Source organism: Vipera ursinii, assembly GCF_947247035.1.
Source record: "Vipera ursinii genome assembly, chromosome: 1".
NCBI lineage: Eukaryota > Metazoa > Chordata > Lepidosauria > Squamata > Viperidae > Vipera > Vipera ursinii.
The window spans coordinates 229,898,574-229,925,647 of record NC_139512.1 but is presented as its reverse complement, the minus strand read 5'-3'; the positions used below and the strand labels follow the sequence as shown (position 1 = coordinate 229,925,647).

Below are 27,074 nucleotides of genomic sequence, written 5' to 3'. Positions count from 1 at the left end.
CTTGTTAAGTGAAGCATGCAGTACATAAGCAAATCATCCTGCTTGTTAAGTGAAGCATGCAGTACATAAGTGAATCCAGCTTGTCCAGCTTGATTTTGCTTGTCAGAAACCGCCTGGAAAGGTCACAAAATGCCAATTCTGTGACCCCGTGACACTGCAACCATCGTAAATCCTCGATGGTTATCAAGGGCCCAAATCTTGATCATGTGACTGCAGGGACTCTGCAACGGTCATAAGTGTGAGGGCGAGACAAGTGTCAACTTTTTTTCACAAATGTCATGACTTTGAAGGGTCACAAAATGAACGGCTGTATGTCGAGAAATACCTGTATAATCTGCCAGTAGTAAGCAGATCAATTTCATTACCATTTTAGCTAAAGATCCCCCCCCCCAAAAAAAAACAATTTAATGCTACCGTCATCAGTTAAAAAGAAATCTATGAATGCAAGAATGTTTACTTCTGAGTTTACAGTCACAAAAATTCCATAGTGCTGAAGCTGCCCACCAAATAATTGGAGTGGAGTTGACAGCTTACTTTGCAGTGAGCTGCTACTTTGCCATAAATGCCTTGTTGTATGAAGGAATCAGTGCTAACATTCATGCAAAGCAGGGTTCGTGTAATGGGTCTGCATCATGTCTGATGTATGCAGAAGATGGGAAGGGAATTAAGACTCCACTTTTAAAATTTGGGAGCAGATGATACCCATCCATTTATTAGTGGTATAAAGGGATGAACAAGTAACCAAATTTCACCCTTAATGGCTTTGTGATGCTTCTGCTGCCCAAGCCTCTGCATTAGCATTGTTTGCTTCTTCCTAATTTTGTTACCTCTCCTGCCTTTACTTTCCATGAGTCAGAAAGCCTAAGTGTCAGCATTTCATATCTATTTATATTAGACCTTCTTCTCTTCAGCTAAAAAGTCTTCTAAGTCCAACCCCCTACTCAGGCAAGAAATCCTAGCCTTTTGGGCACCAGGGACCAGTTCCATGCTCAACAGTGAGAAACTGGTGAAGCAGGCACAGCAGTGCCTGCACTTTCTGCGTCGCATGAGAAAAGCTCATCTTCCTTCCCCTGTTCTGACCACTTTGTACAGGGGGACGATTGAGAGCATCCTGTCATACAGCATCACAGTTTGGTTTGGAAGCATCACTGCTTCACACAGGAAGGTTGTGCAGAGAGTGGTGAGGATGGCTGAAAAGATCATTGGCAGTTCCCTCCCTCCCATCCAGGACATAGCACAGAAGCGTTGTTTGAACAGGGTCCGTAAGATTATCTGGGACAACACACATCCTCTTCACGACCTGTTTTCCTTGTTACCTTCTGGGAAGAGGCTTCGTGGTATCCTCAGCAGAACTTCCAGATTCAACCATAGTTTTATTCCATACAGCATTCACCTTGTGAACTCTCAGGCTTCCTCCTTCCGTTATATATTCAAGTTGGACAATATTTAATATTTTATTGTTATGTATATGTAGGGGTGTGGGTCTATACATATGTTGTATGTAGTATGTTTGGGGGGGGTGTCATGTATGTGTCTCACTTTGAGAGCGGGCAACTAAATTTCATTTTTGATGTGCACCATTGTGCCCACAATAAAAATGACAATAAAGATTATCTTTTTTAAAAAAATCCCATTTATATCCCGCCCTTCTCCGAAGACTCAGGGCGGCTTACAATCTAAAGCACAAATCAATGTGCTTAGCAATAGCCTTCATTCTATGTATCTGTCTGCTTATTAGGGCTTTTGCCCCCTCCCCCAAGTGGCATTATTACAAAGTCAGCTTAATTGCCCCCAACAATCTGGGTCCTCATTTTACCTACCTCGGAAGGATGGAAGGCTGAGTCAACCTTGAGCCTGGTGGGATGCGAACCTGCACTAATTGCAGGCAGCTGGTGTTACTTAAGGAGGCATTAGCCCACTGCTCCACCAAGGCTCTTATCTATCTTATCTATCTTATCTTCTTCATAAACATTTTTGTTTATGTTTGCTAAAATCTGCCTGGACGAAATCTTAGCACTACATTAAAAAGAGCTTTCAAACCACTATTGCCAAGAGAAGCAAAGTGCCACAGCTTCTGGCCTGAGTAGGGCGTTGGACTGGATAAGATAAGATAACCCTTATTGTCATTTCTTTTTACTGTGGACACAACAGCACACATCAAAAATGAAATTTAGTTGTCCACTCTCAAAGTGGAACACATACATGACACACACCTAACCATACTATATACACATATGTATAGACCCACACCCCTACATATACATAACAAATAAATATTAAATTCTGTCCATCTTAAATATATAACAGAAGGAGGAAGTTTGAGAGTTCACAAGGTTAATGCTGTATGGAATGAAATGATGGCTGAATCTGGATGTTCTGCTACAGATACCATGAGGCCTCCTCCCAGAAAGTAACAAGGAAAACAGGTCGTGAAGAGGATGTGTAGTGTCCCAGATAATCTTACGGACTCTGCTCAAGCTAGAAAACCTCCAAGGTCCCTTCCAACTCTGTTATTCTGTTCTGATCAGCTGCACTACCATATGGTGGCAGAGCATCACTCCAATGCACAGAAGAGACACCTGGCTCAATTCTCCCTCAGAGTGAAAAGCCTCTTTGAAAATCTCTGCATAGCCTTCTATACATGCCGGGCAGATGGAAAGGAATATATGACACTAGTGTCGCTATGCATTGTACAGGTTGCATTTCTCACAAGGGGAAGTCTCCATCAAACTGTTTATTGTCAACTGCAGTCCCATGAAGCTGACTGAACAGAAGATAAAGTATCTTTGGATGATGCAAAAGTTGGTTTATTTCTATGGAGGTAACATCAGAACCAAAAGCTTAAAATTCTGTATAGTGCATTTAATCCTTTTAGAGGCTGTTAAGTACAGAACATAGTCATTTCAACTGAGGTGAGGTTTCAACTGTTTTACTAAAACCTAGGGATGTTAAACTATTTCATCTGAACCTTATTTCAGAGTAAATCAACATGGTCCAGATTAATGGACCTAGTACATGCTGAAATACGGTTTTTAATCTTTTCTAGTTTCTAAATTGTCCTTCTCATCTCAAACATGTATACTGTATACAACTGAACATCTGTGATAAAAACATGTTAGTATAAAATAGTTTTTAAAATAAAATCTTAAGAAAATATGTACAAAATAAATGTTTAGAAATGCATTGAGAGATTTTTTTTTTAAAAAAATGCAGATTAAAACAGAAAGGAGACAGATTGTACTTAATGAAAGAACATCTGCCAAATGAATAAATTACTTTTGCCTTTCATGCTAAAACCATCTGCCCTAATTAGGAAGTTATGATCATTAAAAAAGCAGCAACAGGTAGAAGCACATTTAGCCAATGTAAATTTACCTTTTTTGGTTTCATGTTTGCCTGTCTACAGAATTTTCTAACCAACAAATATACATGAGACAACTAAAATAAACCCAAAGAGGAAATTCCCAAGCCATGGCCAACTATTTAAAAAACTTCCCGAGTTTTGATTTCTGCAATCAAAACAGGTTATAGCAGTAGACCAGAAAGCTTTCTAAAGATAATCTTAATACTCCAATTTCTTCCATCTGACTTTATAGTTTTCAATTGCTAGTCTTCTTTGTAAAGCAGTATTATTGTGTTATTGATCTACCATTCTTCTGTTTTATTTTCTCTATAGTTTTTAATTCTTCTGGCATGTTTACAGTTACTTGCTCCATAGTAACAGTATGTTCCAGAAGAGGCATTTAGTGATCAGACCCTTTGCCAGAATGTGCTTGGATTCAGTACATGCATACATATTGCTTTTGATATTTGCATTTGAAAATTATCCCTTTTTAATATAATCTGTGGAATAAGTGGAAAGTGGTTGATGAGCATAAATGTAAGTGTTGCTGCTTTGTCAGTTGCCAGATCTGAGGAAAGTACTGGCTGCGATTAATGTTGCAGGGAAAATCCAATTTGTGTTGATGCACAAATTCCTTGGAGTTGTTCATAGCAGTCCATTCTCATAGTTGCACTCAAGCTATGAATACTGACTGCATCCTCATGGCTGTTGGACTCTAGCCATGAATCTTATTTGTAATCACCGTGGCTTGCAGAAGTAGGTACTCAAAATTAAATGCATAACAGTAATAGGAGATTCTCTTTCCGTGCCAAAGCTGTTCTGAAAAAGAGTTTAATTTTCTTGACCTTTTGAGTGTGCTTCTCTTCCAACACTTTTTGCAAAATATCATGGAATGTTCTTCTCTGCTCAAATGCTCTACAATATTTCTCAGTAAAGTAGGTACTCCAAAAAATAAAACAAAACAAAAAACCCACAGAGATTAAATATTTAAACAGATCTTGTATGTATTTTGAAAAGTAGCTTGCCTAATGTTAATTCATATGAAAGATGTCTCTTTTTTATTTCTGCACTGGGCAAACTTTCCTGAACATGCAATATCTGGAACATCGTAAAACAGACAAACAGACAGACCAAATGACCCAGTTTAATCTGATTTGATTCACAAAGTCAGTTTGATTCAGAAACAGTTGAATAAACCTCAGATTAAACTTTTGACTTGCCGCTTTGCCCTGTGCTGATAAGTGCAGGGCTCATAAGAGATTTTTCCAGATTTTTTTTTAGTAAGGTAAAGGTAAAGGTAAAGGTTCCCCCGCACATGCGTGCTAGTCGTTTCCGACTCTAGGGGGCAGTGCTCATCTCTGTTTCAAAGCCGAAGAGCCAGCGCTTGTCCGAGGACGTCTCCGTGGTCATGTGGCCGGCATGACTAGATGCCAAAGGCACACGGAACGCTGTTACCTTCCCACCAGAGTGGTCCCTATTTTTCTACTTGCATTTTTACATGCTTTTGAACTGCTAGGTTGGCAGAAGCTGGGACGAGTAACAGGCGCTCACTCTGCTACGCGGCACTCGGGATTCGACCCGCCAAACTGCCGACCTTCCGATCGACAAGTTCAGCGTCCTAACCCACTGAGCCACCGCGTCCCTTTTTTTTAGTAGAAAACTCTTTTTTGACCTTAATCATGTGGTCATCTGTTTCATGAGGTGAGAAGAATAGGCAACCCTATCTTCTAAAATCAAGGTTGAGAGTCATTCTTGGAAATCTGGCAGCTAAAGCAGCTGATTTGCTTGACCCACCTGACTACTGACAGGCTTTATGATTTTACCCAAGCACATATTGTGTATCCTTCCAACTATTAGCTGGGCAGAAGAAATTAAAACCAGAATGAAATAAGTTGAAAGGACATTTGGAACAACACTTATTTGTGGCTTTCTCTATGCAAGGAAGGAAGGAAAAGAGCAAGGCAGAGAGAAAAGTATGTTTTATATGCCAGTAATAAGCTTCTTAGTGTTATAATGAGATAATGTATTCTTGCAATCATCTAGTCATTTCTTTAGCTATTATTTCACCCACCACTATTTAGAAATGCACTTGAATGCTGAACGCCAGGGTGGGGGAAAAAACTGTAGCCTTCATTAACATTTTCCTAGGATACACAATAAATTGCTCTTTAGCCTTACTAGCGACATACCTAACAGCCAACGACTGAGATAACAGCACTGCTATAGGAAAGCTATATGTGCTGGCCATCATTTGCACACCTAGGTCAAGAACAGCTTTGAAGGGCCAACAATAATATTAGATGGTAGACTATGCTGGTAGAAATTGTAAAAAGAACAACAAAGCAGGAAATAGAGTGGGAGATGAGATGAAGAAAAGGGATTCCCCAATTTTGTCTATAGAGATTCTCAATCATCCAGGCCATGGTTGTCCCAAAGATGCTTTTCCAAACTGGACTTTCTTGGTTGAAAGCATTTAGCTTCTATTCAAAAAAGCTGAAGATGCTACTTGGATGAGAAGCAAATCGTTTTCAAAGAAAAAAAAAGCCAAGGAAGTCCAGTTGTCTCTTACAAAAGCACCTTTGAGACATTCCTCACTACAGGCAAAAAAAAAACAAAAAACAGATCCAACAGGGTAGCCAGTTCTTGGTTTTCTAAGATCATTTAGTGATGACCTATAAAGCCCTAAATGGCTTGGGTCCGGATTATCTGAGGGAACACCTGCTGCCGGCATCAACTTCCCATCGTCCTGTGCGCTCCCACAGGGAGGGCCTTCTTAGGGTACCGCCGGTGAAGGATTGCCGGCGGGTGACTCTCAGAGAGAGGGCCTTCTCTGTGGGTGCGCCTGCCCTCTGGAACCAACTACCCACAGAACTTAGGACTGTCCCCGACCTTCACTCATTTCGCCGGGACCTGAAAATTTGGCTCTTTGATCTGTTTGGTCCAGACTGTGGGGTTGTTAATTTAACTGGGTTTTAGATTTACTCTTGAGGCTTGAATTTAATTTAATTGTTTTAATTGATTTTAATTTTTGTATTTCATGGTTTTAACTGCCCTGTAAACCACCCTGAGTCCTACGGGAATAGGGTGGTATACAAATTCAATAAAATAAATAAATAAATAAATTTTAAGGCAGAAAAAAAACAGCAGCCTAGACTTCCACTATGCTTCTCTTCAGACCACTGTTGTACATAACCTGATCAAATTACTGGAGGAGGACTTTTGTAACCAGCTGAGTACACTAGTAATATAATTTTGTGACTTTATTTTCCATTCCACGCTGACTTCGTACAGTAGGTCAACTCTAATTGCAACAAGTCTACCTTTGTTTCATTTATATAATTTTGAGCCTTAAATATTCCAAATATTCCTTTGCTGAATATGGTTCTGGGCACCCTTAATTAAAATTTACTTTAGCCATATATCCTCATTTTGCCTAGTGTCAGACTCTGTCTCTCTGCCCAGAACCAATTTACCTTTCTCTGCCAGAGTCACATTGTGTATTTTTGCCCAGAGTTTATCTGCCAGTTCACCTATTTCATACTGTTAGATAGTTCCAAGTCCGCAATAAAAACCCACAATCGGTTTAGAATTTGATATGAGCATTCTTCATAGTAAAGGTTGCTAACCCATTTATCTCTATCACTTTATGTTTTATTGTATTCCAAAACACAAACTTACTGGCATTTTGAGGCCACTATTTTAAGTTGCTTGGATTGATTAGCCTCCTCATAGAGATGGCTTGCTTGATAGTTTCACCCTATATGCAGCTGAAAAACATTTATATCAATTTACTATTTTTTCCTATGCCATACTTTGGCCAAGGAAACTCCATTTTTATCAGTCTTGTCTACACAGTGGCATTGAACTATTTCTGGAGTAATCTCTACCTGTTTGACACATTTACCGTATGATGCTTTGGATTAGGCCACTGAACCAAATTAGAGGTTTCCAAATTCTCCTAGTAGAAAATTAATAATCCATCTTTCAAAGTCCTTGTTGCTTCTCAAAATTATGTTCTTGATGTGTCTCAAGAACATAGTCGGAAGTGAAGGTGGTCTCTTTTCTGACTGGAAGTCATAACAAAAACTCTGCTCGGGGAATGCTTTGACTGGATGGACCAAAACCATTCAAATCTGTATTTTTGAAGATGTTAATGTGCATGAATGCAATACTTAAATGTTAGATTTTGTTATAGATGTCAACCTGTTACTATATCATTCTTTTAAATTAGATCATTTTTTTTCCTTATAGGGATACGATGATAGATATGGGGGTGAATATGATGAACCAAGCTATGAAGCCTATGATAACAGCTATACTACACAAACACAGAAGTAAGTACTCTTTATTTTAATGACAAACTGCCCATGGGTTTCTTTACTTTTCTAACTCTTAACTTCACCACAGGTTATTGCTGGAATAATATCTTAACATATCTCAGTTATTACAATATATTTTTCAACAATATTAAAATTATCAAATTTCGTAGTGCAATGACTGTCTAAAATGGAAGCAAATTACTTTTTTTTCCCCAAAAGGAGAGGTCTTTGACTTGGTTGTAATGGACTACCATTTCTGCCCAGATGCAGTCTCACATTTTTGCTTAAATCTCTTCCTGCTAAAAGACTATAAAGCAGCAGATGAGCAGATGCAAGAGCAATAAAACAAACAAAAAAAACTACAACATTATAGTAGGCATTGTTCTTTATAATTTTTTAACAGGCCAGTTTGGTCAAGTGGTTAAGGCATCAGGCTCGAAAGCAGGAGACAAAAGTGAGTTCAGATCTCAACCTCAGTTGGGTGACTTTGAGCTAGTCCTTCTCTTTCAGCCCAACCTATCTCACAGGATTGTTGTGGGGAAAATAGGAAGAGGAAGGTGTGTTGAATATGATCACCACTTTGAGTTATTTGAAAAAAAAATACTAAAGGCAGGTTATGAATTAGATAAATAAGTAATAAAATTTGAATTTGTAACAAATTAGTTCATGTAAGATACGGACTAAGACGTGATAGATATGCAAGACTAGCCACAAAACTTCACTCCCAGGCCCATGAAAATTATATACATTGGAAACCAGGAACAGAATTAGCTTCAGTAACACCATGGGAATCTTGTAAGACCAGAGGCTCAGGATGGCTCACATAAGAAAGACTTTGAACATAACTTGAGACGCAGGACAGGACAAAGCAAGCAGAACTCAAGAACTGATAAGGTAGTTTTCAACAGAAAGGGGTTTGTTGCTCAACAAGCGCAATACATTTGCTACTCAAGAAGATAACTGAATCTTTTAAGGCAAGGCGTGTTAGAAGGTACCTAGCATTGAAAGGGCAAATAGTTGTTTTGTATGTTCTGTAATGGATTGCGAGAATCACCTTGAAAGGCAAGAGGAAGAACCCCACCCCAGGCAACAGTTTGGTAAACAAAATTGGAGTCCAACCAGAAATGTAAATTGAGACAGCATCTCAAAGTTGATCATCCCTAGTTCTCTAGTACATATAGGTAGGGAAGGGAGGAATACTTTCGGATTTGAAAGATTCTATATAGCCTCACAAGAAAAGTAGCATTAGTATTCATGACTTCAGTCTCCTGCTCTGGACTGCTTCAAAGGGTTGACATCAATCTATCATGTCTCAAGCTCTCTTTCTAGAGAGGTGGAGGATCCCACTTTGGCTTCTAGAGATGGCCTCTCATCCTAGACCTCTCATCCTATCTGTTGAACACCTTGCTGTAATATTATTCCAACTGTTGCATTACATTGCTATTTTTTCTCTGCAAGCACAAGTATATTAATCCTGCTCCTTGTCCTACTATAAAACAGTCACCCAGATTCTTTTATTTGCTATCCCTATAATTGTGGGCAATGTTTATTTGTTTTATTATTACATTTGTATATTACTTTTCCTGGAGAAACGACAGGGTTTATACACTTGCGACCTCTCCTCCTTTCCCAACAAAAGCCTCGAGGAGTGTTAGGCTTAATAAATACGGCCTTGCCACAAATGGGTCACATAGATTTGGAGGGGAGGCGGGGGAGAAAAAAATGTGTATGACTATAACCTAGATGATCTTACTTTGGAGGAGTTGCCCGATCTGCCTAGAAAAATATTGGAGGCTGGAGCCTCACATAAAGGAGAAGGGGAAGAAGAGGTCATTAACTGAGATGACAAGAGACACCTTTACACCCTGTAGTAAATGAATATTTTATGGCTGTCTATACAAGTAGTCCTCAAGATACGACCACAACTGAGCCCCAAATTTTCTGTTGCTAAGTGTGACAGTTGTCAAGTGAACTTTGTCCCCTTTTACTATCTTTCTTCCCACAGTTGTTAAGCAAACCACAGTAGTTGTTAAATGTTGTCAAGTGAATCTGGCTTCCTCATTGACTTTGCTGGTCAGAAGGTCGCAAAAGCTGATCACATGACCATGGGACACAGCAGCCGTCAACAATATGAACCAGTTGCCAAGTGTCTGAATTTTGTTCAGGTGACCATGGGAATGTTACAATGGTCATAAGTGTGAATAACAGCCATAAGTCACTTTTTCATTGCCGTTGTAACTTTGAACGGTCACTAAACGATTGGTTATAAGTCAAGGACTACCTGCATCCACAATGAGTATCCATTTTCTGGGAGAATCCCCATCCCTCCAACTTGAAATGTGCCTGCCAACCTCCAACCTATTTGGAAAACTGATTAAATGTAAGACAAATTTTCAGCTATAAATCTAGAACTGAAAGGAATCCTTGTTTCTCAAAGCACAGCAAGATGAACCGTAACAGACTTAACATAGGCAGGTGTTCAAAAATATGCCAAATGTAAGTCATTATCCAATGTTCAGAAAGGCCTGAGTTCACAGCAAAGAAGCCGGCAGATTCTTTAATCACCACTTTGGGCACTTTGCCAACTCATCACAGACTCCTATCCGACTCCTTAAGCAATCACAGAATTATGACAATGGAGTGGCTGGAGAAAGAATTACAGACCCGGTGTGAGACCTGAATCGTGCTACAGGCTGTATTTTGCCATAGTGAATGCGTAAATCTTCCAGAAAGGTGTGTTGTTGGCTCCTGACTTTCACACGTAATATGAGAGAAGGGAGCCAATAGCTGACAGAGGTGAGAACCTGACCATTTGTAACATTTAGGAAATGACTACATTAGGGGATGACCGTGTGCAAAGCAGAGTGGAGATCTTTTTGAACAAAGAAATAAATAGGGACTTGTTGCTTTGTTAAAAGTAAAATATCCATCAAAAAAAGATGTAGATGGTTTCCCAGTATCATGGGGGCAATTGTCAGTTATTGAAATCACATATTAATAGCTATGTAATAGCTTGCTGTAGAATCCTCGCAGTAATATTCTCCGTAAAACTGAATCACATTGATTCAATAATTCAGCTTTATTGGAAGGCACAAGACAGCAGCCGACCATTGAGATTGAATTTACAATCAGTTATTGAGTTTGAGGGATTTGCTTCCCCAGTTATATTATTTCCATCCTGTCATTACGTGCGTGCCATTTGTTAGATGGTTGCACTTCAGGAGTTCCATTGCTTTAAGAAGTTTGAAATCTTCACCGAGGCAATAGGTATCTCTCACAGTTTGTTCATTTAGAGTCCAATAAAACTTTCATCTAAATCAGAAACAGAATCAGTTCTACTACCAAATTAAGTGTGAAGCGAGTAGGTGGGTAGAATTTCAGCAGGCATGATTCTTTTTCCTTAGTTGCCAGCAGTATGGCACCATTTTTAAAAAATGTGTTTGACATTTTTATAATTGTTTCAAGTTTGCTTGGAAATTGTTTTTATTCTTTACAGAGACAATCATCTTAAAGAAATGTTGTGCAGTAATAATTGGAGCATAGTCAGGAGATATCTGGATAAACTGTAAATAAGAAATTATAGCAGTCTGTAGTGGCAAAAAATTAGGAGTTTGGTGTAATTTTTCCGAGAAATGAATTTAACTAAAAGGTACAAGCTTTTATGGGATGCAGCTCATATATCAGATGCATATAGTGGCTATTCTCATCCCAGATTTAAATTGAGGTGCAGAGGGGAAATGAGAAGTAAGGCAAGGGAAAGAGAAAGAGATAGATGCTTACTCAGCTGCAAGTTACATGCAAGTCGAAAATGATCTCCCAAGTTATGATTAACTAGAGAATAGACCTTCGCCATGATGGATGACTGGATTCAGTTCAAATTGGGATTGATAATTGATGGTAGTTTTTGTTTAGTGACTACAATTGAGTTTGGCAACTCAGTTGTTAAGGGAAGCAGTCACTAAGTGAAACTGGGACAGTGCACAAAATCTTGCTTCAGCTTTTCTTTGCTTTACAGACCTACAAAGGGTAGACTAAAGGAGTTCTGCATTTACCCTCTTTCAGTAGAGTGTATCCCTGCCAGGAAGTTGCATTACACTGGCAACCAAGAGTGTTCATTAGAACAGGGGGTGTCCAACCTTGGCAACTTTAAGACTTGTGGACTGCAACTCCCAGAATTCCCCAGCCAGCCACCCTGAGAGTTGAAGTCCGCAAGTCTTAACGTGGCAAAGGTTGGCAAAGAAGGTCACATTGTTATATACAAGAGTTCTTTTGGCCTTCCATTGTTTACTTATAGTCAGAAATAGGGTTGGGAGGTGGGAACAGGGGAGTGACGGGGATTGCTGTGGGACCACCAGTGCACCTTTTGTACATAGAAATATCTCCAGTGCAAATTGTAAACCAGAAATTGATTTTGCCTTCATTTTTTTTTCTTTAATTTTTTATGTAATTCTCTCACGTGCTATAAAACATTCTGAGGTGGTCTCTGAGATTTATTGTTTAGATGAAGATTGTATCCTCCTGATTCTTGGAGCAACAGATAATGCTCCTATGCTTCACTGTGACAGATTACATCCCACCTACTTTGTTGCATATAAAAAAGGATAATGAAATTCTGCCTAGAGTGCTAGGTATATATATAAAGGTAAAGGTTCCCCCGCACATGCGTGCTATTCATTTTATATATATATATATATATATATATATATATATATATATATATATATATATATATATATATATATGTGTGTGTGTGTGTGTGTGTGTGTGTGTGTGTGTGTGTGTGTATATATATATGTATATATATATATATATATATATATATATATATATATATATATATATATATATGGATCTTTGGTTATTCGGGTTTTTTCCCGCGTAGAACTAAAGGTGCAGGGGCGACGCTTCGACGGAATCCCATCCGTCATCATCAGGCTGGAGGCTTCTGCTTCCTTCTTCTGGGAGAAGCATGTGGCTGTTTGTTCCTCTTTTTTAAACTGCCAGATATATATATATATATATATATATATATATATATATATATATATATATATATATATATATATATATATATATATGTATATATATATATATATAGAGAGAGAGAGAGAGAGAGAGAGAGAGAGAGAGAGAGAGAGAGAGGACCTGGCTCGCTACATAGGATCAACACTTTTTATTTTTCTCAATTTCTGTTGTCAAGCATTTCCTCGTATGAGTGGAAGTCAATATGAATTATGGAGATGATGAGATCTCTCGCTGATTCAAAATTCTAAGTAACTTCTAAATGTTTTTGCTTCAGAATTCTGGCTGTCTTCCCTACTGGTTTCAGTGCATTGTCTAGTGAATAGCTAGCTGTATATGAAACACATAGGTAATTGGGATTTAGTAGGGCTTCAGAAAAGCCTGTTAATTTCTTCCATTCATCAGTATTCTCAAGGTGAAAGCACCAGAGTGGCCGGCTGATATAAAATCTGGGGTATAATAAACACCCACAATATCATTTAATGAAGTTTCACGTGATGACCCTGCCATACATTAAATCAACTAATGGATGTCTTCAAATTTGGTACCTATAAAGGAGAATATTTGTAGCTCAGGGTTGAAAAGAGGGGTGCTTGATGCTCTCTGAGCTTGGTTGTTTTCTTGCAGACGTTTTGTTACCCAAACTAGATAACATCAGTACGTACTGCAGCAGTGATTATATTACCTAATTTGGGTGATGAAAAGTCTGCAAGAAAACAATCAAGCTCAGCGAGCACCAAGGACCTTTCAAATTTGGTTCAATAGATTTCTCTCTCATTAAGTCAAACCAAAGCAGTCCCACTTCCAAAAACAGTATATTTTATACAATTGTTCTACAGTTGATCCAAGTGTGTCTCCATGTTCAACTTGTGCAAACCTGCCACTGCTTCTCCTTTAACTCCATAAAATCACAAACATCATCTCCATGTGTATAATTCTGAAGCATCGCAGTCAAGGGAGATTAGAGATGTGCTATGAGACTATCCAATGGCTGCTAGTACCATGGTTGTACAGACTCCATAAATTAGTTTCATAAATTAATTAAACTTTAGCCAAGTTTTTCTAACATTAAAAATGTCGAAGTTAATGTCACAGTTGTGGAAGTATGTTATAGTCCTTGTCACTGATTCTCATAGAGAGTCAAATTGACTCAATGAATGACCACCATAACAAAATAGAAATTTATTTATTTTTATCATAGTATAGCATAGAGAGGGAGGTCTGCCAGGTTTTAGTTGACTTGAAGTTATGAAAGTTCGCTGACACCAGAGAGGATAAGATCATGACTGGAAACTGAAAACTTTGGCTCAAAATTTCCAAGACGAACTTCAGCAAAGTCTTGAAATTAGGCATTGAATGTGGATAGCACAGGTGTAGCATTTTGAGATTTGCCTCCAGAACGATTTGCAGGCAAATAACTGTTTTAAAAGAAGAGGATTCATATTTGTGCCAGTAATGCCATGCAGTTGCTCAAACCAACAACACCCCAACCCTGTTGGTTAAGCTGCAACAATAGAAGCATAATGTGCAAATTAGCGGGAAAGAATCATTCTTCTCCATTCCATGGTCATCATGCCATATCTGGATTATTACCTCTCATTTTGGATACCACATTTCATCCTTGTGTTTGGATAAGAAAGGAATACAACCATTCTGGAAAGAAAGACTTAAAGGAAAGAGTAGGCTGAAGAGAAGTTTAAGGGACAGCCATTTTTTCCCAAGGCTCTACATGGTATAAAGTGGCCAAGGTGCCATTCCCACGAGTAAGTTGTTAATGACATCAGCAGCCACCAGTGCTGCCTTTCTCTGGCGATCCTCTGAACACACATCAAAGATTAGCACATTGATCAAATGTGACATCTAGAGTGAGAGGTAGTAATTCCAAGAGTGGCGTGGGATGGAGAGAAATTGCTCTTTTTCTCCACAATCTGGACGCTATGCTTCCATTGCTACAGCCACTGTGCCTGCTCTGTACCCTGCCATACCATCAGTAAGGTGTCAGAACCCATTATAACTGCTCTTCCAACCCCAGCCCCATTAATCTCTTTTTTTTGCTGCCCTCCTCCTCACTTCAACAGAGAGGGAAATGGATACTAACATCTGAAGAGGTGAAGGCTGCCGATTTGACTTATTCTGCTCCATCTCTTCCCATCACTTTGAAGCCTCCTCAGTTCCCTGCACTTCCCTGACCCCAAAAGTCTGAATAGGAGAAGTTCCTTCATGATGGGAAAAAATCTCTTGGGTTTTAGCTGAAGCGTGGGAAGTTGAGGGGGTGTGGGGTTGGGAAGGGATTTGTGTTAATGAAACACAGGCTACTTGTAGCCAAAACATATCTTTTTCAATCCAATTAAAAGGGAGAGGGGGAAAAAAACCACAGAAGACATTTTTAGCACACCATTGATTTCAAGATTTTGAATCAGAATGGGATGATACCCGGCTGTTTGTTTATGTTTTGAGCATATACAGGTAGTCTTCAACTTCCAACAGTTCATTTAGTGACTGTTCGAAGTTACATGACTTAATGACCAGTGATAAGATTGAAATACCTGAACAACCGATTCTCTTATTGGATGCAGGCCTGGGCCTCTGAGGCCTAGAACAGACTTCCAAATTTAGCTACCGGTTCTGCTGAACTGGTGCGAACTGTCTGAATCCCATGACTGCTTATGAACATTTTTCACACTTATGACAATTGCAGCATCACTGTGGCCACATGATTTACATTCGAATGCTTGCCAAATGGTTCAGATTAATGACGGTCCAGTGTCCCGGGGACAGGACCCCTTTTGCGACCTTCTAACAAGCAAAGTCAATGGGGAAGCCAGATTCACTTAACAACCATGTTACTAATTTAACAACAGCAGTGATTCACTTGACAAATGTGGCCAGAAAAGTCATAAAATGGGGCAAAATTCACTTAACAGATTTCTCACTTAGCAATATAAATTCTAGGCTCCATTGTCGTCGTAAGTCGAGGACCAACTGTAATAGTCTTGCTGCAAGGACTATTAGCTAGTTGCTCAGGCAAATATTAGCAGATAGATTTCATTTGTTTTCAGCATAGTATGTAAGATAACAGCATTTTACAGATAACAGATGGCATCATCTATACCAGGGGTAGGCAACCTTGGCTCTTTTATGACTCATGGCTGCATGGCTGGCTCAGGAATTCTGGGAGTTGAAGTCCGCGAGTCATAAAAGAGCCAAGGTTGCCTACCCCTGATCTATACAACATTGATAACATAGCATGCTTGCTACTTACTTTGCCCCCTTTTTATTGTGTGGAGCATGGAATTGATTTATACATTGCTACATTTCATTTTGGGGTTCATATTGATACTTGTTTCTTCATCGATAAAAATTTCCATGTATTTTATTCTGAGGCTATTGAATGAATCAAATTAGCAAACCTAAAAAGCTGGCAGGTTTCAGAGCAATCCGTATATGGTGTTCATCATCCAAAACTCTTTTCGAGTGCCATTTAATTTTTTTTTACTTTTTTACAGTTCAGTGAATAGAGCTACAGCAGGCATGCTACCTCTGAAGTAAATAAAAGTTATTTTCCCTTATAATCACTTATGCCATGGAAGATTTCTTTCCATTATACATCTCCAATATTTTATATGACAGCCTCGATAATAAAGTGTCTCAGGTTCTATACATTTCCCTTTCCACATCTCTGCATTAGGTTTTTATATACAGATGGGCTAATCACATCTCCATTTAAAGTGGTTTTAATATGCATGTATTTATATCCACTTTGGGATTTAGCACACACGATACATTAGGGCTGCATGAAGCTTTGAGTGGGTGATTAGATTTGGAGAGGCTTCAATTGAATCTCCCCTTTAAATCGAGGTGAGGTGTCAAAGTAAAACAAGTGCTTCTGAATTGCTTTGGAGCATTTCAAAAATTATTCCACGGTCTTCTGGTTGTTTTCTGGCTTTGCAGCCTCAAACATTGTGTAGTTCTCTCTCTCTCCCTCCCTCCCTCCCTCCCTCCCTTCTGATTACAGGTATCCTCGACTTACAACAATTCATTTAGTGACCTTTCAAAGTTACAACAGCACTGAAAAAGTGACAAATGACTGTTTTTCACAGTTATGACCGTTGCAGCATCCCCATGGTCATGTGATCAAAATTAAGATGTTTGGCAACTGGTTTATATGTATTTATGGTTGCAGTGCCCCTGGGGTCACGTGATCACCTTTTGCGACCTTCTGACAAGCAAGGTCAATGGGGAAGCCACATTCACTCAACAACTATGTTACTAAATGAACAACTGAAGTGATTCGCTTAACAAATGTGGCAAGAAAGGTTGTGAAATGGGACAAAACTCACTTAGCAAATGTCTACCTTAGCAACAGAAATTTTGGGCTCAGTTGTGTCTGTAAGTCAAGGACTACCTACATTTGTGTGTTTCAGGGACTATAGTTTGTTTTTGTTCCTTCTGCTAGAATTAATGTTAGACGGGTATTTTAGTGGGTGAGAGCAAGAAAGATAGATTTACCCTGCAGCCCTTCGCTCTTTCTTAGGTAATCCTTTTTCTTTCCTTTTTTTAAAAATTTATCCTTTCTTAACTGTCTTTTCCCCTGACTTTTAGTTTTTATGTCCAGTCTGTCTTCTGGTTTTCATCTGTTTCAGATGCTACCCCCATTTTCATTCATTTTATTCCCCTGTCAAAAAAAAATATTTTTTAAAAAATCCTCAGTGTTTCTTTTGCTGCTTGTCTGTCTCTATCTCATCTCATATTGAATCTATTTTGCTACATGAGCGGATCTAAGATAGAATAGCACAGACCTTTACTATACTTCTTCTATTCTTAAAGAAAAGGAAATGACAGGGAAAGTAAATGCTGGTAGACAGTATAGGACAGACATGTCAAACACAAGGCCCGGGGGCCAGATCCAGCCCGTGAAGTGGTTTCATGCGGCCTGCGAAGCCATCCTGGAAACAGTGAGGGAACGGCCCCCACTGCCTTGGCCCTGGCCCAGAAACCCTGCTTCCGCCAGAGACCCTCAGATCTGTCCCACTCCTGCCCAGGCCCCCATAGGCACCCTTCATTCGAACGATGTAGAGCTGGCCACGCCCACCCAGTAGGCCATATGCACTCTAGCCATGCCCACCCAGTAGGCCACGCCCACCCTGGCCATACCCACCCGGCCCCTTGAGGGCAACCGCAGTGCTGATGTGGCCCTCAGTGAAATTGAGTTTGACACCCCTGGTATAGGAGACACACAAGAGAATTAGCAGACTTCCTTTTGTTAAGCAAACATTCATCTAGCAAAAGGAAGTCATGGATGGTGATGGTGATGATGATGACAATTAGCTGCTATGGATAAGTAAGAGAGAAATAATTTAATCAATGAAAGGAAAAATGGCAGGTGGGTGACATTAACAGTTTTGTTCTGTGCTTCTTTTTCAAACATTAGAACAGTGATGCAAGCTTAGTCCCAATTCTACTTAATAACAGTAGATTTTCTATACAATTACCCATTTGCCCAAAGAGATCACACCTGATGAACTTGAAGTAATTCCTTAACCTAAGAATATAAACACTATTTACAATAATATAAACTGCTGGATTAGACTCCTGGCTATCCAGTCCAGCAGTCTGTCTCATAGTGGTCAACCAACTGCACAAGGACACCTAGCAATCTCCCAGCAGATGACCTTCACAGGTAGTCATGCTGCCATCCCGGTTAATAGACATTGATTTCCATGATGTTCATGAATTGATCCAGCCCTTTTTTGAAGCCAACCAAGCTGGTCGCCACCACCACAGCTCACGGCAGGAAATTCCAAACCATGTTTCCTTTTGTTTGTCTTATTTGTCTCAGTAATCAGTTTCATTGAGTGACCTGTGATTCTTGTAGTTTGAAAAGGAGAACATAAGTTTTACTTATGCACTTTGCCACATCAAGAATAATGATGTATGTCTTAATCATGTCCCCCCTCATTCACCTCCTTTCTAAACCATGGCCTCCAAACTTGGCAACTTTAAGAGTTGTAGACTTGGCTGGCTGAGGAATTCTGGGAGTTGAAGTCCACAAGTCTTAAAGTTGCCAACTTTGGAGATTCTTGGTTTAGAAAGGAAGTGAATGACGAGACAGTTTTTCTAAACTAAAAAGCCCCCAGTGCAACCAGCTTTCCTCCGAGAGAAATTGTTCCAGCCCCTTAATTATCTTAGTTACCCTGTTCTTAATCTTCTCTAGTTCCTTCTAACTCAGTGGCTCTCAACCTTTTCTATACCCCTCACTCCTAGAATGCTTCTGATATATTCTTGCACCCCTTACAAAAGTTCAAAATAACAGCAACAAATTATGCATATATGCTATAATTTTGAAAATCAAGTTTTTGCATCTCCTGGAATATTATCTTGCACCTGCAGGGGGGGCGAGCACCCCCAGTTGGGAACCCCTGTTCTAACTATATCCCTTTTTAGGTGTGGTGGCCAAAACTTCACACAATATTCCAGATTCAGTCACACCACTGATTTATATAAAGGTATTATATTGGCATCTTACTAAAAGAACTGTGCAATTCTTTGGACACGTGTCCAGAAAAAAATGCTTGGTAGTGTGTTTGCAGTTGTCTGCAATTTTTACTCAGAAGTATCTATTTGGAATTGAATCTGAACATTACACAGCTCTACTTTATAATTCCAAAGGATTGGTTATGGTTATCCATTGGTGAGTAAAAGATCATTTACACCTGCATTGCTTTAACAGAGCAGGAATCGTAGACTAAGCGTACATTTATTCATTGATACACAATATCCATACTGCTGTGATAATATGAATTAATCATGCTCTTCACACAGAAATTAATAAGAGGCTCCACCATAGTTTTTGTTAAAATAAGACTGAACAAAGGTTAGCAAAAGAGATGATTAGTATTGTTGTACAAAATTATTGTGCAAAACTTTTCTTTCAGGTGACATATTTTAACAGAAATTTGACATATGGTATGTTTGTGTATATACTTTAGGCTGTTCATGTCTCAGATATGCAATTTACATGAGCCTCAGAAAAAGAGTAAGATGGGGTAAGCAGAATAATAGAATAACAGCGTTGGAAGGGACCTTGGAGGTCTTCTAGCCTTCTGCTGGCCTTCTAGCCCTCTAACCCTCTGCTCAATGGCTGTCCAGTCTCCAGTTAAAAGCCTCCAGTGTCGGAGCAAAAGAAATGAAAGAGGGAACTATGAGAAAGAAAGAAAGAAAAAGAAAAGGAAATCTAACCAAATCTAACTTTACCAACACCATTCACTTTGTCTCTCTACACTTTTTCTGTTCTTATGAACCATCTTTGCTCCTGTCATTGCTGTACCCCTAAAAGTTGTCGTTTCATGGGAAACATGCTTTCTTTTGCAATTGTTCTACATACATTCCATCTCATTTCTTTCTTTTATTCCTTTTTCTTTCACACCCGTTTTCTCAGTGTCCACGCTTAACAATATCAAAAAGTTGTATTCCTGCCTTAGATACAAAGCGAATTGTGTGACCTTGGACCAGTCACTGTCTTGCAGCCCCAGGAAGGAGGCAAGGGCAAGCTACTTCTGAAGAAACTTTGCCAAGAAAACGGCAGGAACTAGCCCAGCCAGTCACCAGGAGACAAGATTGATTGGAAAGCATTTTAAAAAATGGAGTTGTCCTATCAATTCCTTTTGCCTGTTATTGTTATTAGATTTTTATCCTGCCCTTTTCAATATCTGGTCAACTCAAGGTAGCAACCATACCTAATTCTCCTGCTTCCTATTTTCCCCACAACAACAACATTGTGAGGTAGATTGTGCTGATACAGAACAAGTGACCCAAAGTCATACTGCTGGTTTCATGCCTAAGAAAGGCCTAGAACTCACTGTCACCTGGTTTCTAGGCCACCACCTTCACTGCTCCACCAAAGTGGCTCTGATATTGCTAGCATTTTTTTTCTCACATGCATTAATAAAAATTGAAGGTACTTTAAATCCATGTTGGGATTTGGAGCCATGGATTTTCCATCAGGTTAATGATGTAGACCACTAGTTTTAAAATAATTCTAAATCTAATCTAAAGCAGAGTCGCCTTTTTAATCCATTTATTCCACTATGTAAGTAGTTCAACATGTATAACTTGAGTTAACCTATTATCAAGTACATAAAAATAATTATGATTTCTTGGTCTTTCTGTAAAGAAATTTCTGTGAGTAGTTGAGATCTTACATATTATGAGTTACTGAGTTGTGCTATCTTGCTGAGATTCATTAGTCAGACTTTTTTTCACACAAAACATTTGCAGTATATGTGTACAGACAACAATGTGTGTTTTCCCAATAAAAGCAAGGAACAGTAACAAGACTCCAAATACTATACAATTACAATTGTAGCACTTTATTTTGATTGTAATTACTCAATAAATAACAGTGATTCAGGAAGTTTCACGTACTAATAAAGCCAGATGGAGTGGGCATTTGTTTCAGAAAACAAAAAACAATTTAATGTAATGAACATTAAACTTTGCTTATTATAGTTTGTGTCACCAACATGAGCTTTTGTAAAAGGCAGGCCTGGCAAACTGGTGAAGATTAGCAGAGAGGAAGAATGACAGGACATATTACTCTTACTAGAGATAAGGGATGCTACTGTGAAAACTGTTTTTTCTGCTATTTTTGATTCCTTTTAGTGATGCTTACAAGCTTTCCAACATTATTAAAATGTAAGATTTGTACCCCCAAATTGTCCTTTGTGTTGCTGACACATTTGCCATGTTGTGGTGCTCAGATTTCTTCTACAATTTTTATTGGGAAATTTTGATTAGGAAGTTATTGCTAAGCATAAGATGATGATGGCAATGAACTTTATATCCTTCCAGTTCTTTACAGCTTGGAATGTAATGTGACCTTTTCCCATGGTGTCTGAAAAATCACTTGTAGCATGCAAATATCCCAAGACCCTCAAGGTCACATTTTACACCAGAAAGATGCACACCTCTAGATATTGTAACTGAGTTGTTCAAATTGGTAATTGACATTTTTAGTTCAGGTTAACTGAGAATGAAAAAAAACAAACACCAAAACGGATTACAATGTCTTGGCAAACTGGCAGTGAAGATATAAGATGTGCACTCCACGCATTTCTCTTGAAATCTTCAAAGCACCATTGCTATAAGAATTCTTTTTTTTAAGAGACAAAGAGGGCCAATGGAACAGGCTGTTTTGTGTTCACTTATTTTATAATTCAGCTAACGGTTCACCATCGTAGCTTTTATAAAAGGAGTGAGGGAGAAAAATAACAAGTTTTGATTCAACTGAGCCACTTTCCCTGTGCAGTAACTTTTTTATTCGCTGTCTAAATCTATTGCAGTCTGCCTGAATATTATGACTATGGTCATGGAACAAGTGAAGATGCCTATGACAGCTACGGTAAGGCTTGATCTATTTTTGGTAAATGTGTGAAATCAGAAAAGCAATCATTCAGTGACAACCCAAAATTACTTGTACGTTCTCCCTTCCTGCTTTCCCAGAGGGCAGGCTAAGCTGATTTATGTCATTCTGAAGTAAAATGTAACTTGTGGAATTGAGGTCACAAAACCAAGCAAATCCGTTTTGATCAGAGGTTTGCAATGACGTTAATCATAGGGGTAGGATCAGTTTTCAAAAGCAATGGTGAAAATGCTGATTAATGTCCAAATCTATTGCATGGTGACAAGCATCAGATTTAGTGATGTTACTGATGTAAATAGCAACTTTATATGTACCAGCTATCTCATATTCCTGTTCTCCATAGGAAGCAAGATTTCATGGGTTAGGAGGCTACAGCAATATTTTCTATTGTTGTTGCACTGATTACCATGTAACTATGAACTACTTTCTATTTGAGCAAGATCTTGCTTTAGCTATATATTTCAGATAAAGTGGCCCGCTGGTTCCCCAACTAGTTTTCCTAATGCTACAAAACTATTCACTCTTTAGAACTGATAATAGTCAGAGAGGGGTTCAATCCAGCTGAGATTAAATATTTTAAATTCAATTGATTTCAGTACAAAAAATAAAAAGATTTAAGCATGAGCTTAATTCTCCCCTTGAAAATCGTCACTTTTAAAGCAATTCCTACACTGTTACTTTTTCCTTGCTTCCTGAAGCAAAGTTCTGCTTTCAGAGTAGTAAGAATTATCAAAGCTTCTACCACCCTTAGGAGTAGGTTTCTGAGGTGAATTTCATCTTCTGTGAGCTTGAGATTTTTCTCCAGTCTCAGCAGGGGAGATATGCAGTTACTCCTGCTTTCCCAACTATGACAGGATTATTGAAGCTTTAAAGTTCTTAACTTTGAATAGTTTGCGTGTTTCTGAGGTTGGGGGAAAAAATCCATGCAACATATTGCCAGTGTAAAATGCATTTTTATCTAGATAATATTTGACCTCAAAATATTTCCTATGCTTTAGAACCTGTAATTTACTTTAATTTTAGCTAACTCTTCATCATTATGCAGTAATACTTTGTCCATGGAATTTTTGTTAAAGAGCCAGGAGGAATAGCTTTGGTTTTACTCTGTTGGAACAAAGAATCTTCTTAAAATATTGCAAGTGATTCCAGGAAAGCAGGTGAATAAACCACCTGTGAAAATAAACAGAACAAGGCAAATGATGCTCACATACTCCTGTAGGTTGACAGTTTCAAAAATAATTACATTTGTTGGAGTGCTGAGCATGTACAGTATGTGTCCTATGTAAAGTTTTATTTCTTTCACACTTGACTTAAAATCGTGATTTCCTAATAGATCAATGTCCACAAAGATACCGGCAAATGAAAAATGGCATTTCTTCCACATGTAATATCAAATATATCTGTAAAGTCAAAATGAACTCCTGAGTCCACTGGGCTTTTTTTTTTCATGAACTCTTTCTACTTTCCATTTCTCCATGTTTTTTGATGCCCTTGTCTAATTTGATTCAGTTTATCCTTCTGTCCTTGTCTTCCTTTCTCTTGGAAGACAAGGACAGGAGTCCCTTTCAGTAAGTAAGTAAGTAGATAAGGTGGTGTGCAATCTGTGGCTTGTCAAGTTGCAATCCCAACATCCCAACAATTTTGCTTCTGCAATGTTCTTAACTTTGCATCTGGTGGGACCTAGGAACAGGGCCTTTTCTCCCCTGGAGACTGCTTTTTGGAGACTCTTCCCCCCCCCCAAAAAAAAAAAATCAGACTGGACCTTCATAAAGCCTTGAAAACTTGGCTCCGCCATCAACCCTTGGGTTCTGGTAGTGTGGAGGGGGGCATTTCTTGGATATATTGATAGTAGGGTGTTGTGATTGTTTTCAGCTGCTAGTTTATAATTGTTTATGTTTTTAATTCTTGTTTCTGTTTTAATCCTTATTTTTTTGTAATTATTAGCCACCAGAATCATGTATATGAGATCAGCAGCCATATAAATTTATTAAATAAATAAATAGGCCATGGCTATTCCCTTTTCTCCCAAAGCTGTTGTGTGATACCTCAGATATTTTTGCATTAGTAAGATCAATAATAACTGTGAAATAGCAATACACCTTTGTCCATGTTCCAGCCCCAGAAACATAACTGAACTCCTTGATCAATTGTGACTCAGTAATTTCATGTGGCAGACATTTGAGGTACCTTGTCCAATAATGGCTAAGATATGTTCAGTTCCCTTTTCTGTATTTTTATGGTTGTACAGCATTCAGAATTTGAACCTGTTCCATGTCTATGATTAGCCTTAGAGCAAATATCATCACCTGCCAAGTTAGCAGGAAATACACATTTCCTAAATACTTATTTTTGTTAGTTACTTTTTCATCTGTATCTAAATATGAAAGGAAGCTTAAAATCAGCTATGTCATCTTTTGCTTGTGATATCCCATATATCTTTCATGGGCTGTGAGAATAACCTTGAGGAACAGGAGGGAGAGTCTCAGAGAAGACAATGGTCTGATAAGAGAACTGGCCTCGGCTTATTAAAAAGATATAGATTCAATCTGGTAATCTAACTTACTAATATAGTTGCCTCTCAACCGGTTCTTCACAATAGACTAATACTTTTTGTCCAGATATCATTCCTTATGCCATCCGATAATCATTATTATTTAAGCCAAAAAGAAAAGGAGGGTGCATTCAAATCAATAAATTTAAGTCAGCTGCCTAACATACACTATTATATACATTTTCTGCTAGATCCTCAAGGGCTGATATACGAAGAATGTTCACTGTTCCTAAATTTACTAGCAGTGACCACATGCAGCATTTAGTGAAAAAGACATCATTTCCTTTAGTCTCAGCTTTTAAAAATGTCCCATGGAAATGTCCACCCTTTCATCCTTTCTCCCAGTCTTTCTTCAGTTTCTCTTAATCAGCATTCTGCTCTTTGGGGTTCTCTTGCTTTCGTAAAGATCAAGATCTATTTTTCAAAAATGTAACCATAATTTATGAAATACTTAAGTAAATTCTCTTTAACAAAGAATTTTAGATTGTAAGAGCATGAGAAATTTCTCCCAAGAATCATCTATTTCTAAAGATAGGAGTCTACCATTGTCCAGGGTTGAATTTGCTTTATTTTTCCCCAGTCCTGGAAACAGTATTTACATTTGAGGGAGGGGGAGAGGAGGAGGAGGAGGAGTTGTAAGCCACCACACTATCAACTTACTAGTGGCTTTCTCAGCATGCATCACTCTTGCTGGATCTGAAACCATCATTTAGGAAAGTACTGCTGTTTATACCCACTTCCTCCAGGAAATGCCTTGGATTCAATGGGCTCTTAAGTCAGGAGAACTCTGGGAAAGTTTTACTATATCTTCTGCCTCCTCCCCATTGGCCTTGCAGGCTGGACCCTAACTCTGTTAAGAACATTCTTGCTTTTTCAGTGGCTTTTCCTCTCCATTGCTTCTTTTTGGAGGACTGACTAAATAAATGCAGCTTTTCAATTGTCCTTATTTTGGTTTATAATCTTCATACAACACAACAGATGAGATGAAAACAATTTAACAAATGAATGGATGGTTCTCTGGAATTTAAAACTACCCTCTTCTGCTTCACTGTTAATAAGAGTGGCAGCATTTGCATAACACGCTTACCCCATTAAACATGTGTTGTGAATTTAGCCACTGTGTATGGATTTTGCTCAGTTTTGCTTTTGATCTTCCAGGTCTTTATGAAAGTGACAAATTGATGTTTAATTGCTCTCAATACTAATGAGAAATGATATAAAATGTGTGCTCTATATTGAATAGTCATCATTTTCACAATATCCAAGAAAATTCAGCTATATGGAATAAGAACAAAAATACCAGGATCCCTTTAGCCACATTTAATATCCCAATCATATAGCTATGACTAAACCCATAGTTTTCGAAATATGCAAGACAATTCAGCCATTTCTAATGTTACCCCTGCAAAGCACAATACAAGTATGGGAAAATTCTTCCCTCCAACGTTTAGTCAAAATGGCTCTTATCCTTCTGTCACAGCAATTTGGAAGAATAAGTAGCTAAACCTTTACTACAATCTTTGACCAACATGTCTACATATACGTGAAATACACACAGCCCATTAAAATGACAATTAAAGTAAGTTCTGTGATTTAAACAGAAGGAAAGGAAGGGAGGAAGAAAGGAGGGATTTTTAAATGTATCAAAGAAATGCAATTTGATGGACAATATTTGTTATCTCAATCTTGTAGCAGTGAGGCAGAATTTGGCAGCACTGGATTGTGACAACATTTGTGGTCTGCTAAAAGATAGGAGAAGCTGACATAGGAAACAACACTGATAGGACAAGCCACTAGTATATTATAACCCTACTCTAGTTTAGCACTGATGATGTTGCCTAGTTTATTAATGAAACATCTGTAAGAAAATTACCAAACTCAGAGAGCACCGAGGACACCACAGTTCAACCCTGAGCTACAGATATCCTCTCCTATACCATTGATCATCTCTCCCTAGGAATTCCTTAATGAGGGCCTGGATCATTATCTTACTCAGGTTTAGGTAGAAATGACAGGACAACAGGACACACTGAATATCCTCTTTGGCATGGGATCATTTGGGTGGGCAATACAACTACTGGAAAGATACCCTATCCCAGTTTTGAGTTAAGAAAAGCATATGGAAAATTCTTGGCTTCACGCCAAGGATCACATTCTTTGGAACTGGAATAGAACATAAGAAAAGTACATTATTTTGCAATCAGAGCCAGTCACAATCTGCAGACTTCAGCTTGTCAAGCAATCCACATTTGAGATCCATGTTCCTCCTAATTAATATCTTAACATATTAAAGGACTAATTTAAAAAGTAGCATGGCATTTCCGTCTGGCTCTCACACCATGGACTTAAACAGATATATGTCTATAATTATTTATTGATTTTTATTTATTTTAATCCCATTTATATCCCGCCCTTCTC

General features: G+C 38.5%; 1 protein-coding gene across 1 annotated transcript in view; it reads left to right on the top strand.

Moving 5' to 3' along the window:
• KHDRBS2 (KH RNA binding domain containing, signal transduction associated 2) overlaps nucleotides 1-27,074 on the top strand; it is a gene marked incomplete at both ends in the record, with an annotated part of 414,972 nt that overhangs the window by 376,313 nt on the left and 11,585 nt on the right. Inside the window, 2 exons of the mRNA XM_083351280.1 lie at nucleotides 7,595-7,677; nucleotides 22,026-22,084. Coding sequence (XP_083207406.1) covers nucleotides 7,595-7,677; nucleotides 22,026-22,084 — 142 coding nt within the window. The remainder of the gene's footprint in view (nucleotides 1-7,594; nucleotides 7,678-22,025; nucleotides 22,085-27,074) is intronic.